Source organism: Phascolarctos cinereus, unplaced genomic scaffold, assembly GCF_003287225.1.
Source record: "Phascolarctos cinereus isolate Bilbo 61053 unplaced genomic scaffold, phaCin_HiC Scaffold_2;HRSCAF=192, whole genome shotgun sequence".
Taxonomy (NCBI): Eukaryota; Metazoa; Chordata; class Mammalia; order Diprotodontia; family Phascolarctidae; genus Phascolarctos; species Phascolarctos cinereus.
The window spans coordinates 362,202,236-362,220,970 of NW_027555625.1; the positions used below are offsets into that span (position 1 = coordinate 362,202,236).

General features: G+C 42.2%; 1 protein-coding gene across 4 annotated transcripts in view; it reads left to right on the plus strand.

Annotated features, from left to right (window-relative positions):
* CCDC85C (coiled-coil domain containing 85C) overlaps positions 1–18,735 on the plus strand; it is a 185,583-nt gene that overhangs the window by 161,219 nt on the left and 5,629 nt on the right. For 2 of the 4 annotated variants that reach the window (XM_021007325.2, XM_021007326.2), the window contains 3 exons: positions 2,818–2,922; positions 13,271–13,366; positions 15,044–15,142. In XM_021007325.2, coding sequence (XP_020862984.1) covers positions 2,818–2,922; positions 13,271–13,366; positions 15,044–15,142 — 300 coding nt within the window. The remainder of the gene's footprint in view (positions 1–2,817; positions 2,923–13,270; positions 13,367–15,043; positions 15,143–18,735) is intronic. The other 2 variants (XM_021007327.2, XM_021007328.2) reach the window with 2 other exon arrangements.

Below are 18,735 nucleotides of genomic sequence, written 5' to 3' on the forward strand. Positions count from 1 at the left end.
GGAGATTACACTCAGGCCAGAGACTGGGCCCTTTGGGAGGAATGGCTTCTTTTTTAGCTTGGCTGCTTCCTTTGAGGAGGCAGTGAGACTATCCTCTGGATTTGGTTGGTCAGGAGGACAAGGCTTTAAAAAGCCCAACCTATGCATTCCTGGCATTTATCAAGCTTCTACTTCCCTGCAGAAGTCCTTCTGACTCAGCTGCCTGTCCTGGAAAATGCCCTGGAGAATCCTCCCTCTGGGGAGAGAGGATCAGAGTCTATTTGTAATGAATTACATCCTTTTAATCTTTTTTTTTAAGAGTAAATTTATTTTAATTGAATTTTAAGGCCCTTAAGTGTTTTCTTGCATTCTAAATCTCAAGCTTGAATTAATGGACCAGTCTGAGCTAGGTCAGGCTCAGAACATAATGGACATAATAGACACATCTGTGAGTCATTTGTAGTGAGATGATCTATCAACACACACACACACACACACACACACACACACACAACAACAACAACAGTAAGGTACCAGGCATAGTGCTAAGAAGAAAAGCAAAAATCCACTCCTACTCTCAAGCTCTTGGAGGAGATAACATGCAAGCAACTGTACAAACACGATCTGTGTGCAGGATAAGTGTGGGGGTAATCTCTGGGGGAAGTCTCCCAAGAAAGATGAAGGAGTACTGTCTTGATGAAGGTGGGAATGAAGGAAACTTGGGAAGCTTGGAAGTCTGGAAGAAGTGCCAGTGCATTCCAGACCTGGAGCACAGCCAGTGAAAATGCTAGCAGTCAGAAGATGGAGTGTTGTATGCAAGGAACAGAGAGGAGGCCAGTGTCATAGGATTGTGGAGAGGAGAAAGGTGTGAGAAGACTGGCAAGGAAGGAAGGGGGCTGAGTTGTGAAGGGCTTTGAAAGCCAAGTAGAGAATTTTTTTTTTGATCATTGAGGTAATAAATTACCATTGGAGTTTATTGAAGACAGGAAGTGATATGGTCATTTTTGTGTTTTAGGAAGATTTATTTGACAGTTGAGCTGAGGGTGGACAAGAGTGGAGAAAGATTCGAGGCAGGGATACCAACCAGTAGGTTGTCATAATAGTCCAGGTGTGAGTTGTTGGGGGCTTATACCAAACTAGTGACAGTGTCAGAAGAGAAAAGGGGCATATAGTAGGGCATGGTAGGCTCTAGTGAGGGGCAGCTAGGTGACATAGTGGATAGAGATGCAGGCCTGGAGTCAGGAGGACCTGAGTTCAAATCCAGCTTCAGGTATGTCACTTAACCCTGCTTGCCCCAGTTTCTTCATCTGTAAAATGAGCTGGACAAGGAAATGGCAAACCACTCTAATATCTTTGCCAACAAAACTCCAAATGGGGTTAGAAATGACTAATTGATTCCCTCCTTCCCCCAAAATGGGGATCTAGTGAAGGTTTATTAAGGGCATGTTTGAAGACAGTTGCTAGGGATAGATGGAAGAGCCAGGACTAAGATCTTTGTCTCTACTCTGCCAGGTCAGTGTTCTTCTCACTGAACTTCTTTTTATTTACAATTTAGTTAAAGCACTCTCATGTATATCTCATTTTACTGAACCATTCTCAGTTACCTCCACTAAAGTCTTCTTGTGTTTTTTTTTTTGTTGTTGTTGTTTGTTTTGTTTGGGGGTTTTTTTTGGGCTAGGCAATAGGGTAGTGACTTGCCCAGTCACACAGCTAGTAAGTGTCAAATGTCTGAGGCCGAATTTGAACTCAGGTCCTCCTGACTCCAGGGCTGGTGCTCTATCCATTGCACCATCTAGCTGCCCCTAAAGTCTTCTTTAAGTGTGTGGAGGTGATCCTAGGTTCTTTAAGCTTTTGCCAGTAGAAAACAAGCAAGAGGTCAGACCAGGTCAGAAAGTTTCAGGTTAGGACCTGCTGGTCTGTTATCTGAGGACCACCTGAGAGGAGTTCATCGCTGCAGGGCTGGCTACTAAGCAGGGAACTTTTTTGAAGCCACGGCAACTCATGAAAAGCAGCTACTAAGGCATGGAGGGCTTGTAACCTTCATGGGAGGGGAAGGACAGAGAAGTAGCAACACTGATGGAGTCAGTGACCCTTGAAGTAGTGTAATTATTTCTTGGGTATTAGATTTTTCTCTCAAGATAGACTGTAGGCTTATGGAAAGCTGAGGTTATATTATCTTGGTGGGTTTTTTTTTTAATCTCTTGCAGTACTGGGCATGATGGGCATGACTTAATTTATTGATTATTTCTAAAATCATAGAATTTTAGTTCTGGAGGAGATCTATCCTTTTCAAGTATATAGGTACCCATTTTAAAGGAAAAAAAATTGGAAGGATCCTGAGATGATAATTGTTGTATCATTCATATTCATTGATTGAGATAATAGATGATGACCAGAAGTTACTAAGAATTCAATGACATTTTAACATTTTATTAATCACAACAGTATTTGCACATATTTGAAAATACTGATTATGTGTTTGTTTTGCAAACTGAGGCTCAAATAGTTTGTAATGTGTCAGAGGTGAGACTCATAGCTAGATCTTTCCCGATCCCAAATTCATTGTCCTTTCTGCTATACAACACTACTTTTTATGCATTTGTAGACTCTTTGCAATGCCTCTCTGTCTGTCCTTCCACTCAACCCTCCCAAGTTCCATGGGCCGCTGGTTGGGAAGCACTATCTTAGTCCAACCTCATTTTCCAGATGGGAGAATTAGCTTTCTCAAGGAAACATCAAGTTAAGGGCAGGATCTAAAGTAGAATCCAGACAAATGGGAAGGTGTTGCCCGTGACACATTTCACATGATCTTTTCTTTTTTTCTTCTTTCCCATCTAGCAGTCCAGTTCTGGGGACTTCAGGACTCTTCGGAAGGGGCTGTCCCCTTATCACTCAGAGTCACAGCTGTCATCCTTGCCACAGTACCAGGATGCCCTGCAGAATGTAAGAGCCCTCTGTGCTGGCCACCTGGGAGGGGGTGATTGGTGGATCTGGAGGGAAGCTCAGATAAGATGTGGAAATGTACTGGATCCCCGTGGCTTAATACTGTATGATCTTTACGTCTCCCAAATTTGCCACATGCTTTCTGTGTGACCAGTGGCAAGTCACTCCTCTGGTCCTCATTTTGTTCATCTATATTATGAGGGGGTTTGGGGAGCTCTAAGGTTTGACAGAATTATGGTGCTCTCAGGCTAATGGAAACTTTTCACGAACTTAGACAGAATACTTTATTATGAGTCAAGGCAGTGTTATTATGACACATGACATGCTATACAATCCAGTGCTTTCTGGATTTGAGTTCACAAGGCTCCCTGTGAGGTTCAAATCCCTATGTGACCTCGGGGAAGTCACAACATCACCTTGATGAGCTTACATTTCGTCATCTGAAAAATGAGAGGATTGAACTAAGTGACCTCTAAGATCCCTTCCCGATTGAGTATATGAGGTAGTTAGGTGGCATAATGGATAGAGTGCTAGATATGGAGTCAGAAAGATCTGAGTTCAAATCTATCCTCAGACACTTTGGACAAGTCATTTAACCTCTGTCTACCTCAGTTTCCTCATTTCCAGAATAGGAATTCTTTTTTTTTTTTTTTTTTGCTTTTAGGCAATTGGGGTTAAGTGACTTGCCCAGGGTAGAATAGGAATTCTTATAGCACCTACTCCATAGGATTGTTGTGAGGCTAAAATGAGGTAATATTTATACAGCACTTTGCCAACCTTAAAGCCCTATATAAATATTATCATCAGGGGCAGCTAGGTAGCTCAGTGGATAGAGTACTGGGCCTGAGTCAGGAAGATGTGAATTCAGATCTGGCCTCAGACACTTATTTGCTGTGTGACCCTGGGCAAGTCACTTAACCCTGTTTGCATCAGTTTCCTCATCTGCAAAATAAGGTGGAGAAGGACATGGCAAACTACTCCAGTATCTTTGCCAAGAAAACTGCAAAGGGGGTCACAAAGAGCTGGACACGAATGAAAACAATTGAACAACACAAAAAAATTATCATCATCATTATCTGTCATCTCTCCCTGAAGTACTAGTTGGGGAAGCAAAACATAATAAGTACATTGTAATATACCAGCCTGGTGGAGTTGCTAGGCCAAGTTGCTGAATCAAGTTGTTTTTCCATAGCCTGGACCAGGGGTGGGGCCACAGCCCTCTAGGTCCTTGGGTGCAGTCTTTTGACTGAGTCCAAGTTTTATAGAACAAATCCTTTTATTAAGGGGATTTGTTCTGTGAAGTTTGGATTCAGTCAAAGGGCTGCACTTGAGGACCTAGAGGGCCATAAGTTCCCCTCCCCTGGACCATGACAGGACCCACACTTTGGGGATTGGGGGCTGTCTCCATATTTCATTTTAAGAAATGTTTCTCTTGTTATTGTTATTGGTATCAAACATGAATGTCTAGTGTCTGTTTGCTGACTTTCCTATAAAGAAGGCCCAGCTTAGTTAAACACAGGTCTTGCATGCTAGGTGATAAGAGGTGGGGAAAGTGGGTCTTGGGCTGGCCTGGGGCAGCTTCAGATTCTATGTCACTAGCTCCCCTGTTATAGGTGACAGGTGCGACCTTTAGCACCCCTGCCTGTGTGTTTAGGAACATAAGGACTTTGGGCTGGCTCCTTTCCCTCTCTTCTCCCTCCAACCCCTCCAAATTAAGGGAGTTTTATGTTTGACATATACATTGGACTTTGAGTTCAAATCTGGCCTCAGAACTGGGTGACCCTGGGCAAGTCACTTAACCCTGTTTGCCTCAGTTTCCTCATCTATAAAATGGGCTGGAGAAGAAAATGGCAAACCACCCCAGTATCTTTGCCAAGAAAACCCCTAATGGGATCATGAAGAGTTGGACCCAACTGAAAAATAACTGAAGGACAACAATCTTGATGTGAGGTTGCATGTACTATTATCAGTTACGATGGAACGTTTATTAAGTGCTTGCTGTGTGCCAGGCACTATGCTAAACTCTGTGTGTGGGTGTGTGTAAATGTATGTATATAAACAGGCGTGCATGTTTGTGGATACACGCATGTATGTGTATACATACTTTTGTGTGTATGTATTGCTATGCTAGGAAAGAGAAAAAGTTTGTCTTCAGTTTCTCACTTCTCTGTCACTTTCATGCATTATAGAACTGGAAGGGATCTTACAGGTCACTGAGTCCAAATCCTTGCCCTGAGGGGTATGAACTGCTCTGTGTACTCACATGTGTGCGTATGTATACACACATGTGTATAGGCAGGGATGATCTTGTCAGGGTGTGCACACACACATATACACATCTACAAACATGCACGTTACAGGCATGCCACACACATGCTACAAACATGTATAACAGATGTATGAGCAGGAGCTGTCATGTTCACATGTGGCAGACGCGGCATGATGCTCTGTGTGTACATGTGTGTTTGCATCATGCATATACATTCACATGTGTACATATGTATTGTCATACATGCACTATATATACACAAACATGTATACATTTGCACATTCACATACACACATAATCAAACAAGGTGGTCCCTGCCCTTAAGGGGTTCGCTTTCTAATGGGAGAAGACAGTGCTTCTAAAGGGGTACTGAAGGGGTAGGGAAGAACAGGAAGGAGGGCGGAGGGAATGGGTGTCCGTGAGGAGGCATGGTGGTAGGCCGTAGGTAGCAGTGTGGTGGCCTGGTTCCCAGCTAGACAAGGCAGAAAGTTCACACATTAGAGCCCGAGCTAGTTTCCAAAGGGTGGAAATGGTTAGAGGCTATTGCTCATATATGCTGTTAATTTTGGATGGGAGGTGTACATATAGTGGGTATAACCAGGAGTACTCTGGAGATCAGCACAATGTGTTTAAACAACATTTGTCAATAAGAATTCAAAAGGAAAACAGATTTCCATAGAGGATGCACTCAGTGGTTTGGAGGCCTTTTTAAAAATGAGAAGAATAAATAACAGCAGCAGCAGCGATTTTTGCCTATATAAACAATGTGTAAATCTACAGCATTTTACACGTCTTCCTCATTTGAACCTTATAATGCCCCAGTGAGCTTTGTAAGGCAGTGCTGTCCTCATTTAATAGCTGAACAAATGGAGACTCAGAGGTTATGGGATTTGCAAAAGGTGATGGATACATCTGGTGAGTAGCAGGACGAAGGCCTTCTATATAGGCCCCCTGCCTCCTACTGCATCCAATTTGCCTAACCATAATTTAGGTGCAAGAGTGAACTCCAGGTGCTGGGCACATAGCCCCTGCTTGGCTCAAGGTTGGTGAAGACCAGTCTTAAACCCATGAAATAGCCAGGGAACTGGGACCAATGACTGAAGAGCGTTCCAAAACCTCCCATGTGAATGAGCGTGTCAGATCACTCATCTGTGAGAGGGTACGTGTTGCCTCTGGGTTGGGGGGGTGGCAGAGGCTGGGGTTGAGCATTTGGTAAGGGCAGGGGAGAGGGTCTGGGGAACAGTGCAGCTTTGCACGGGGGTATGGTGAGCACTGGACAAATAAAAAGGAATAAGGTACTGGCAGAAGCTCTGGATAAGGAGTGAGGAGGCCTGGGTTTAATTCCATTCACACATTTTTGAAGTACTTCCATGTGGAAGGTATAGGAACAACACAATTTCTACTCTTAAGGGACTTATATTCTTGCTAGTGAGTATAGGAGATGGTGTATGCAAGTAAATGCTGAGGACACATACAGTGATCCAAAGAGGAAGACAGTGCTGGTAACTAGAGGGATCAGGAAATGCCCCCAAGCTGTGCTTTGAAGGGAAGTGGGGATTCTTTGAGTTAGAGGTGAAGGAGAGTGCATTTCCTACACGGTGGACCACTCGTCCAAAGGCAGGAGCTGCAATCTTGTGTACAGGGAACCACAGCCGAGCAAGGTTTGAGTCCCTGCCTTGGCTCTGTCACTGATAAGCTGTACGTCCTTGGGTTACTTAATTCCCCTTCTCTGAGCCTTGGTTTCTTTATCTGTAAAATGGAGGATTTGGACTCAGTGACCTGTAAGCACCCTTCTAGGTCTAACAGTCTATGTGTATATGAAAGAGAAGGAGGGGTAAGGAACTGAAGACAAACTTTTTTTTTTCCCTACCCGGCACAGCTCGAGATTGGCCTCCCTTTTCCCTCTGCCCCATATTTCACAAATGTGGGACCAATATTTCCAAAGCCCTGTGTGGCCCCACACAATGGAGGCCCCATTCAGATTGTCTAAAGAGCACAAGCCACTTTGGCAACAAGCCAAGTACATTTAAGGAGTTGGCTCTGGGACATCTTGCCTAGACCTTTAGGAGCCAAGTGCCAGAACTGAGGGCCTAGCCTTTTCCCGTCCTGTCCCCTCTTGTACCTGTGGTGCATGGTTGGAGAAAATTATCACAACAAACAAGGTACAGTGGAAAGAGCGTGACCTAGTCTCTCAGTGGTCAGAGAATGAAGATACCTCTTTTGCCCATGGCATAATGCTCTGTGCAGTCTCAGGCCAGTTGTTCTTGGGGCTGTAATTTCCCTATCCATAAACAAGGGGGCTAGATTAGATGATCTCTAAGGCCGCTTCCAGCCTCTTTTTGTTCTGGATTCTAACTTTCATTATTCTACAGTTTCTTTTATCACTTAACATTTGCGAGTCTAAGTGATGTCTCCAAAATAGAAACTGTGATTGACAATTGCTGTTTCATGTCACTTACAAATCCATTTTGGGGAAAGCTTCTTATTTCAACTGATCTCAGTTTTTTGATGAGCTAGACAAAGATTCCCCATCCTTTTGGATGGGATGTGCTGTGGCTGGTGGCAGTGTTGGGGGGGGATATGCATATAAATAAACTGTCAGTTTCTTGTGACATATGGCAGGTGACTGGGGTGAGGGGAGGCATGACTGAAAGTGACAAATGGCTTCTGGGCAGTGTTTTACCAAAGATAGTCTGCCACAGATATCTTTAACCTCTGAACCATAGGTCACCTTCATTATAATCTTGCACTGTTGGAACCATCTCCCCATTAGTACTTGGAAGGCCTCAAGAGCAAGCCCTTTTCTTTAAATTTAAGGAGGCAGTAACTTTCCTTTCCTTTCCTTTCTTTTTTTTTTCCTTTGGGAGGCAATGGGGTTAAGGGACTTTCTCAGGGTCACACAGCTATTAAGTGTCTGAGGCCAGATTTAAACTCAAGCTCCGACTCCAGGGCCTGTGCTCTGTCCACTGCGCCACCTAGCTGCCTTTAGTAACTTTTCTGATGGGAATATGGCAAAATGTGATGATGCTGATGGTGATGCAGCATGGGATAGTAGACAGAGAGCAGGCCTAGAAACCAGGAGGACCTGGGTTCAAGATCTGCCTCTGACTCGTATTGGCTATGGGATCCTAGGCAAATCCCTTAACATCTCTGTGCTCTGGGCCAGTGGTATCAAATTCAGATAGAAGTGAATCAGCTGCATATTGACTTATTAATATTATCTATGTTGTATTGTATTTTTATTTATTTTAAAAATTTCCCTATTACATTTTAATCTGGTCGGGGAAGATGTCATGTTTGACACCGTGCTCTAGGAAATTTTCTAGGACTATAAACTGCCTATAAGGTGCTGAGGAAGTTTCTTCGTCTGGGATGTCTCTATGTCAATGAAATCAAAGGTCCACTCTACACCATTATTATTGTTATTACTACTGCTGCTGCTACTCTTTCAATGATTTTACCTTTCTACATCACTTTCCAGCAGTTAAGTATTACTGTGGATAGAATACTGGGCCTGGAGTCAGGAAGACCTAAGTTCAAATCTGGCCTCAGACACTAACTAGCCCTGTGACCCTGGGCAAGTCACTTACTCCTGTTTGCCTCAGTTTCCTCATCTATAAAATGAGCTGGAGAAGGAAATGGCAAACCACTCCAGTCACTTTGCCAAGAAAATCCCAAATGGCATCACAAAGAGTCAGACGAGTTAACAACATCACTTTCTAGTTTCCCAAGAATTTTCTAATCTGTTATCCCCATTTGATCTTTACAAAAGCTGGCAGAGTAGCTATGATCATCCCATTTAACTGATGAGATATTGGCCCAGAAAGTGGAAATGACCGATTCCGGTAGGTGATGGAGCTGGGATTCTTCCTAGTTCCCCAGCTTGGTGCCTCCAGCTGGAGCTGGCAGTTTTCAGAACCAGCGTATGGTCTGTGTCAAGGAGGGTAAATTCTAGGATCTTCAACAAACTTCAGCTTAAGTCTCTTGTAGTCCTGGAATGGGGTGGGCAGTCTCCCTGCTTGACTCCTAGGATGAAGCTGCATTTGGATTGTCCATCCTGTTCTTCAGGGGAAGAAAGTTGGTCTGAGTAGTGACAGTCATCCTTGCCTTATTTATAATTGTTCTCCCCTGAGGATCTAGGGGCAGAATTCAAGTGAGCTTGATATGAAAGAAAGTGACTCCTGGAAGTGCACAATCATGCGGCTTCTTAAAGGAGTTTGTCCAGAATGAGAGTGAAAGAAACAGAGTTGTGGACACATTGCGATAAGCTGAGTCTGGGTAGGGAGGAATGATAGAATGGTTTCAAGTAGGATGCTGGCAGGGGGCTGAAACTTGGGCTCTGTGTGAATCGATCAAAGGAATTGGTGGTGTTTTGCCTGGAGACAAGAAAGATTAGGGAAGCCATGATCCCTTTATTAAAAATATTTAGTGGGTCATCGCTTGAGGAAAGGTTAGTGAAAAAATGAAAAAATGCTGAACTTGAGTTTGAATCCTGGTTCTGCTGCTGTTTATTACTTGGGTGACTCCTTCAGTAAGTCAAGTCACTTAACCTCTCTAGGCCTCAGTTTCCTTAATTTAAAAAATGGAGAGGTTGGACTATACCACTAAGGTTCCTTCTGACTCTAGATCCATACTGCTTTTATCTCTTTTCTACTTGTAGAGCAGGGACTAGATTGGTTCAACCCCACTTCAGGAGCCTAGGTCCTGATGGAGGATCATCTTTGTCCTCTGGTAATTGGCAGGAAGTTGTTTACACATTGCCTCCTTCATTAGAATGTAAGCTTCTTGAAGGCCTGGATCATATATTTGCTGTTTTGTTTTTGTTTTGATCCCTGGTAATTAGCACAAGGGCTGACACATAATAAGCGCTTAATAAATCCTTGCAGAGATAAACATAGGGCAAACACCATGAAACCACGCAGTGGCCACATCAGAAAAGGACTGTCTTTTCTGTATCCACCACCCCTCTATCAGGAGGTGGATAACAACATGCTTCATCCTAGGTCCTCTAGAGACCTGGTTCATCCTTGCATTGATCAGCTTTTTAAAATCTTTCCATATTGTTTTCCTTTACATTGTAGTTGTCCTTCAAATTGTTTCTTTGAGTCTGCTGCTTTTCACTCTGCATCAGTTCAGTTCCCAAGATTCTCTGATCTTTTGTCATTTCTTGAGGTACAATAAACATTCCGTTACATTTGGATACCACATTTTGTTTAGCCATTCCCAATTATCTAAGGAAAAAAAAATCTAAGGCATCCCTATAAGTCTAGTTCTTTGATTCCCAATCCCTTTTAGTCTCCATTTCAGGATCAGAAAGTTTGTTTATATTTCCTCCCTAGTATTATCTTCCCTCTTCACCCTGCCCTGTCCCTGCTTGTTTCTCTGTTAATGTATCTCTACACTGAATTCTGTGTGTGTGTGTGTGTGTGTGTGTGTGTGTGTGTGATTCTCCTTTGTCCATTTCAGGTAAGATGTTCATCTGATGCCCACCTCTCCAAACCCTTCCTCCGTATTTTCCATCACTTTCCTCTTTTTAGAATCCTCAGAGCAGAACATTCTATCCCTCGGTCGTTCCATTTTCTTTTTAACTTCCTCAGTATCTTTTGGAGATATTACAGTTCTGAAAGATACTTGCTTCTTCTTCCCCTATTAGAATGTTAGCACTATGTCATCAAATAGCTCATTCTAATTGCTCAAATGGATATACAGTTGGTAGGTTTGACTGGATTCTTGAATGTGTATTTTCCAGTTCCTGATCAGTTCTGGGTTTTTTTTTTATCAGAAATGTTTGAAAATATCCTATTTCAGTAAATGGCCACTTTTCTCTCTGAAAGATTGTCTGTGGCTATGAGGGGGTAAGTTATTCTTAGTTGTAAGCCTGTCTCTTTTGCCTTTTGAAATATATTCCAAGATCTTCCCTATACTTATAGTAGAAGCTGCCAGGTCCATGTGATCTTGACTGGTTCCTAGGTCCTTAAGCTACTTCTTTCAGTATCTTTCAGTATTTTCAGTGCTATTTTTTTTTTGGAAGGACTAGATTTTGGCTGTGACATTCCTGGTATTTTTCTTTTTGAGATTTCTTTTAGGAAGTGATAGGCAGAATGTTTTTATTTTTACTTTGCCTTTTGGTTCTAATAGATCTAGGAAGTTTTCACTTATATCTCTTGAAATATAGTGTTCAGGCTTTTTTTTTTTAATTAGGAAGTCTAGTGACTTAAATTCTTTCTCTTTATTTTTATTTCTTTTATTTTCCAGATTTATATGATTTATTTCCAACTTGTTTTTTTTAAATCTCAGTTATCTTTTTCAGTTTTTCAATCATTTACATTTGTTCTAATATTATTTATCTCATGGAATCACTAATTTCTGTTTAGTATATTCTAATTTTCAGAAAGCCTATTGCTTGGGTCAAGTCTGTTCTAAGTATTTATTCTTCTTTCAATTTTTTCCTCAAACTTTTATTTTTAAAAGTCCCTTCTCTTTGACTCTGGGCAAGTCATTTAACCCCAATTGCCTCACCAAAAAAAAGACAAAAATCTCTTGCTTCATTTCTTCCAGAGTCTTGTAGTCCTTGTGGAAAATCCATTTTTCTATTTAGTTTTTGCTCCCAGTTGTCACTAGGTTACTTTGGGAAAGATTTCTAGATTTATGGTAAATTTTTGTACTGGTTAAGACTTTTTTTTATTTACTGATCTATCTGTCTAGATTTAATCCTTAAATTGGGGCTTTGTGTCAGAGCTAGTCTCTGCCCCACCCTGCTATTGGGTAGAATGGTTGGCGGGTCACCTGGGTGGATCTGCTTGTTGGCTCTTGGTCACCGGGGTTACTATGCTGACTTAAATCTCCTGGGGCTAGCCCCTTCTGGATCTTTGAGGTTCAAAGTGCTAGGTCTTAGGGTCCCTCAGTGGCTTTTCAGGATAGAGTGCTGGGCACCTCAGAGCCCCTGGGCCTGGGGTATATTGGTCTAAATGCTTCACTGGTCACCATAGCTTGTTGAAGCTTCGAAAGTCTCTTCGGGGAGCCCTTTACTCTCAACACAGAATGTTGTAGGTTACATGTGTTTCTTGTTCATTTGGGGTACATGTTGAGGCTCCTCAGGGTGCTTTCCTGTGCCCACACTGACTGCTTTTGCTATTGCGTGGTCCCCTTTCCTGTTCCCTGTAGGTTTATGGTTTGCTTTTCAGCAGTCCTGTGGTGGTGGAAGGGTGCATTTACTGTAGTTTCTCATTGGCTCTCTTGCTTGTTACTAGATCTGGTGTGATTTTTAATTTTTCTCAAGTAGGTATATGTGTGGAGCTGGCTGGCTGGACTCTTTTTAGGTAGCCATCTTGGCCAAAAGCTATCTCTTCTTTGCTTTCCTGTGGCAGCATCACTCAGGAAAGATGTTTCATTAACAAAGAAAGGAAAGATATTAGAATTAGAAAAGATTTCAGAATCCTTATAATTCAGCCTCACCATTTTATAAAGCAGACAATTGAAAGGAGTATAATTCAGGCCTAGAACAGCCTTAGAAATTCTCTTTGGACTTCAGTTGTCCCAGATTATCTTTATCCTTTTTTTCTTCCGCTGTGGCCCTAACCCCCATCTTCTTCCTGCCCATAACCACATAGAATCATGTGATCAATAATAGCACATTGGCTTCCAAGGTTCCTTCCACCTCTATAGCTGTGATCCCATGATCTTGTGAATAAATATCTAAGGCTCTTTTTAAGCCTGACATTCCAGGATTGTGAGGTCCCTCCTAGTTTTGACAATTTCTGGTTTGAAGATTCAAAGGTCCCATCCAACTCTTGCATTATCAAAGACTCATAGAACTAGAGTTGCAAAGTCCACAGAGGTCATGTACTCCAACCTTTACCCATGTCATGAATCCTGTTGATGAAATCTTCAACAAATAGTTCCCACTGTAGGATTCTGTCATTCTAAGACTTCTTCCAGTTCTGAACGTCTGAGTCTCCATAATTGTTGCCTTGACCTGCCAGTTTTGGGGGCCATACTGCCTAAAAGAGACATTTGGATGATTCAAACTTTCACTGAGAAATCAAAACCAAGCTAAAAGGTATAATTACTTCTCCACAGGGTCCTGCTCACATGACAGCCGAGCTTTCTTCCTCCCCTGCAATGGGCTATGTCCCTATGGGACATAAACCTGAGGCAGTAGTGCATGCTATGAAGGTATGTCTCTGTGTCCCTTTCTCCACTCCTACCCTTCTCTCTGCTGCACACATACATGCTCAGAGAGCACCCTGGACCCCAGTAGCCTAGGACTCCATGTCCCTGACATGCCACCAACTGTCTGAATGTGTCACTTTTGATTATTCATCCCTTAAAGAAGGAACAGGGGAGGGAGAGAGAGAGAGAGAGAGAGAGAGAGAGAGAGAGAGAGAGAGAGAGAGAGAGAGAGAGAGAGAGAGAGAGAGAGAATGTGTGTGTGTGTGTGTGTGTGTGATGAGAATAATAGAAACAGACTTAAAGGTCTTGGAAATGATGTTCTTTGAGTCTTATTTCCTTTCTTCCAGATAGGACTACCTCCAAACCTATCAGGAAACTAAGAGTCTTCCTTTGGTTATTATGGATTTATGGATGTATATATATATATATATACACACACACATATATATAGGTATACATATAATACATGTAATATAATGTTTTATATTTTCACCATTTTACATATCATACATACATACATCACCAAACATGTAGGTATATATACATATATGTGTGTATATAGGTATACATATAATGTCTTATATTTTCATCATTTTAATATGATATATAAATTTATAATATATAAAACCACTCATATATACATATGCATATAGACATATACACATACATATATATTTGCTCAGAGTGGGTTTTCTAAAAGATCTTTAGATGACAGTGTCAGAACTTTTAAGAGTAGGAATTGTTTTGTGCTGTCTCCCTTTATGCCGTCTTTCTGTAGTTCCAGGACATAAGCAGCAATGTAGCCTCCTGGAAGGAGTAGGCAGGGGACCCAAATCCCAGACCTGGTTCTTCCAGTCTACAACTTTGGACAAATCACTTAACTTCATCTGATTTCTGCAAAAGAGGGAGATAGAAGTGCTTCCTTATCTTCCTTGCAGGAAAATTATGCAAAGCAATGAGAATATTGATGACAATAATAACTCACCTTTAAGTGGTCTTTTAAGGTTTAAAAGAGCCTCCCTCACAAGGACCCCAAGTCATTTTGTAAACGTACAGGTTTTATACAAACAATAGTGGCCGTTAGAATCATAGATCGTAGACTGTCAAAACCAGAAGGGGTTGAAGAGTCATAAAATGTAGTATATTACAGCTGGAAGAAATCTTAGGAATCATTGAATCCAACCCCCTCATTTGACACATAATGAGACAGACCCAGAGAGGAAGAGAAATCACTTGCCCTGGGTTCACATACCTAACAAGTGGTGGAGACGAAAAGATCTCTTTTGTTAGAGCAGAGCATGGTGTAAATGTTGAGCAACAGGTGCAGATGGGATATGAAGGGGAAGCAGGGTGTCAGCGTCAGGAGGGTCTCGAATGTTAGACTAGCAAGCTTGGACTTTATATTGAAATAAGTGTGGAATATATGGTGAATTCTGGGTTATAGATAGTCAAGGACTAGTGGCTGGACATTATTAAGAGTCCTTCAAATACAGATCACTCAGTCCTCAAGGGCTCATATCTAATTATGAGACAAGGAGGGAAGGAAGATATTTTCAGTTTATCTAGCAATTGAGACAAAATCTAGGGCTGGAAGGCTGAGTTTAAACCAGTCTAAATGTCAGACTCAGTTGGAGGAAAGAAATATGCCCTAATAACCTTTGTGTATCCATTTGCCTCCAGGTCTTGGAAGTTCATGAAAACCTGGACAGGCAGATACAGGACAGTTACGAGGAGGACCTGAGCGAAAAGGAGAAAGCAATCGTCCGTGAAATGTGCAATGTAATGGCTTTAAATTCTATGGGGTCTTGGAGAAATTGCTCTTGCCCTACTCTCTAAAATGGATAAAGTTTTGGTTCCAATCACCAAAGGGCACTTGGACATATCCTCGAGTCTTCATGTGAGAGGCAGGATGGTCAAATGGGAAAACTTGCCTTCCAGTCCCGGCTCTGTCACTCGTCAGTTGTGGACAAGTCACCTGACCTTTATGGGCCTCAGTTTCCTCAAATAAGAAATGAGGATGAAAAATTCTTGCCTTGCCTCTCTTACAAGGTTGTTGATAATGAATGGGAATGGATTCTGACAAGTAAAAGGTTGACTGAGAAATGATTTTTTTGTTTTCCTGGGAGGTTGGAAACATTCACAGATTTTTAGAATGTTAGCATCGCTAAAGGCCTTAGAGGTCATCTTCTGGATTAAGACTCTCATTTTACAGAGAAGTGAACTAAGCTAACTGCTGTGTGACAGCTCCCGTTCTCAAAAAGCATAGCAAGTTCATAGGATTATATATGGTTTTTGAACTGGAAGAGACCTTGGAGGCCATGTAGTCTTAACTTTCATTTTATGGATAAGAAAACTTAGGCCCCGTGAGATTGTAACTTGCCAAGGCCACATGGGTGTATGTAACAAAGGTATGATTTGAACCCAGGTCCTCTGACTCAAAAGCCAGTGTTCTTTCCCTTATACCATGTTGCTTCTGAATTAATACAGAAGGCAGGGCCAGAATTCAGATCTGATTGGTTTCCAGGTGCCCACTGACTGAATGATCCCACTTTCTTCTTTTTGTGGGCAATGACATAGGTAAGTGACTTGCCTGAGGTCATACATGTATACTCAGATTCAGATCCCTTAACCAGAGCTCTTTCCACTACACCAAGGGTTGGCAAATGACCACCTGCTTCTGTAAGGCCTAGGAACTAAAAATAATTTTTATATTTTAAAATACAAACTTTATTTTAAAATGTAAAATCCATTCTTAGCTTATAGGCCATACAAAAGCAGGTAGCAGGCCAAATTTAGCCTGTGGTTGTAATCTACAGACCTCTGCATTGCCCCATGAGGCTCTCTGCTCACCCTTGGTCACCTGAGGCCATAGGCAGCATTGATCTCATCTGCTTTGGGAGGAAGGTGTTTCTGTGTCTCAGGGTTTTATCCAAATAGTCATCCAAAGATCAATTCCTTTGCCTTTACAGGGGAATTTGGGGGCCACCATTTTCTTGGGGGGAGAAAGTACATTGTATAGTATTAAAGGAAAGCGGTGAGACAATAAAGATCTGGTCTCAGAGTCAGGAAGACCTGAGTTCATCTCTAGCTTTCGACCATAGTGACTGTGTTATCCTGGGGCAGTCACTATGAGGTACAAATCTCCATTTGTAGGTTTTTGTTTTTTTTTTTTTTTAAATTGAAAATGGCCTACACTGATGGAAAAAAAAAACCCACAAAAAACAAGTAAATATGCTCTCTGGGCTCAGATGCCTCTTGTAACGAGGTTAAGTGCTGCCCTCTACCGACCAATGCCTAGAATAGTGACTTTATGTTCTTGGAGTTCCTCTCCGTAGCCAGGTACCTGAGGCTGTGTGACCCAGGGCAAACCATTTCACCTCTCTGGGCCACAGTTACCCCATTTGAAACAACTTTCATTTGTATAGTGCTTTGTTGTTGTTTTCAGTCGTATCTGACTCTTCATGACCCTATTTGGGGTTTTCTTGGCAAAGATACTAAAGTAGTTTGCCATTTCCTTCTCCAGGGCATTTTACAGATAAGGAAACTGAGGCAGAGGGTTAAGTGACTTGCCCAGGGTCACACAGCTAATAAATGCCTGAGGACTTATTTGAATCCAGATCTTCCTGATTTCATGCCTGCCATGGTATACACTATGGCTCCAACTAGCGAACTTTGTATTGTGCTTTACAGTTTATAAAGCCCTTCACATTCATTTTTATCTCAAAACAAACTGGTGAGATCAGTAGCATAAGTATCATTGCCTCTGTTTTACAGGTGAGCAAACTGAGGCCTCGAATTTAAGTGACTTACCTAAAGCCCTACAGTTAGTAAGTGGTACAACTAAGAGGGAAACTTAGGTCTCCAGACTCCCAAGTCCAGTGACCTTTTATCAGGTAGCATCTATTTAGTGCCTTTCTGTGCATAATGGTAAGTGTGGCCACTACTCACAGTGACTGTAATAATAGCAACATCTTCACCCCCAAGGAGTGTTCTAGTTTAATTTTATACAAGTTTGTGCAAAGCTGTATATGTACAACTTTAGAGTGATGTGACTTTTGATGAAATCTCTTCTTTTTGAGTTTCACTTTTCTCACCTGCAAAATGGTGAGACTGGAAGTCGATAGTATCTGTTTTCCTTTGGCTCCAACATTCTGTGGTTCCTGCTCCTAGGAACTTATAACACAAACATTCCCTTGATTCTGTCTACCTCTTCTCATGGGGTGAATTGAGGGGCCCATAGAGGGAAAGAGGGCATCAGTGCAAAGTATATAATTAGAAGGTCCCCTACCTTGAAGACCAGAAGACTTGGATTTGAGGCCCACCTCTAACTTAGGGGCTGTCTTAACCCTTTGAGTCTCAATTCCTTCACCTAGAAAATGGGGATAATAATTGCTACTGTGTTTCCCTCCCAGGATTATTGTGAGGACCAGGGGAGATAATAATGAATAGAAGATGCTTTGTAAACTCTAAAGTGCTTTACAAATTTTCATTGTTATAGGGGAAACTGAAGAGAATGGGGAAGCAACTTGTCCAAAATCACACAGGGAATTAGTAGAGGAGGCAAGAAATTTGTATTTGGATATTTGAGTCTGACTGCTAGGCGAGGACTCATTCTACTTCAACCTGTTGATTGATTTTACCTGTTCACATCCTACTGTATCCTTGTCTGAGGGCAATGAACTAGAGAAACTATTATTTACTAAAGAGGAGGCCTCCCCAGTAACCCAGACACAGTGAAATACTACAGGACCTAATTGCTAAAGATTTGACCAGTGGATGCCTAGGCCCAGAGGGAGACCTTGGCCTCTGGCTCTCCTGAGCTGTCAACTTCTCCTTGCCCATTCATCCCCCCTCTACCGCCCCCCCCCCCAAGAAAAACATCCTCCCTAGCCTGTAGTTAATTTTTCTGAGCCAGATGGATTACTAGGCTTGGAATTAGTAAGGCCAGAAAGCTCTTCGTTCCTTATGAATTAATTTGCATTTTGGACAAGTGTTGCCATCTAGTGACCTTCGCTAACAGTACAGGCATGGAGACCTCAACTCAAGAATGTGGAAAGTAGCAACCATCAACCTAAGGCCAACTAAGTGCCCATCTCTCTGGTGGGTCTCCTGAGAGACACAAAATCATAGAATTTTGAGATAGATGAGACCATAAAGTTACATTCCTGCTCCAGGCCTCAGTTTCCCCATCTGAAAAAAAATGAAGGGAGAAGACAGAGGACTAGGGTTCCTAAGGCTCTTTCCTGCTCCAACATCGTCTGCTAAATCATATGCTGCGCACTAAGGCAATGTGAAAAGTTGAAGACTGAGACGAGTCGCACTGCCTCCCCTCCCCCTCCCCCCAAGTCCTCCCTCTGCATCACATAGGCAAG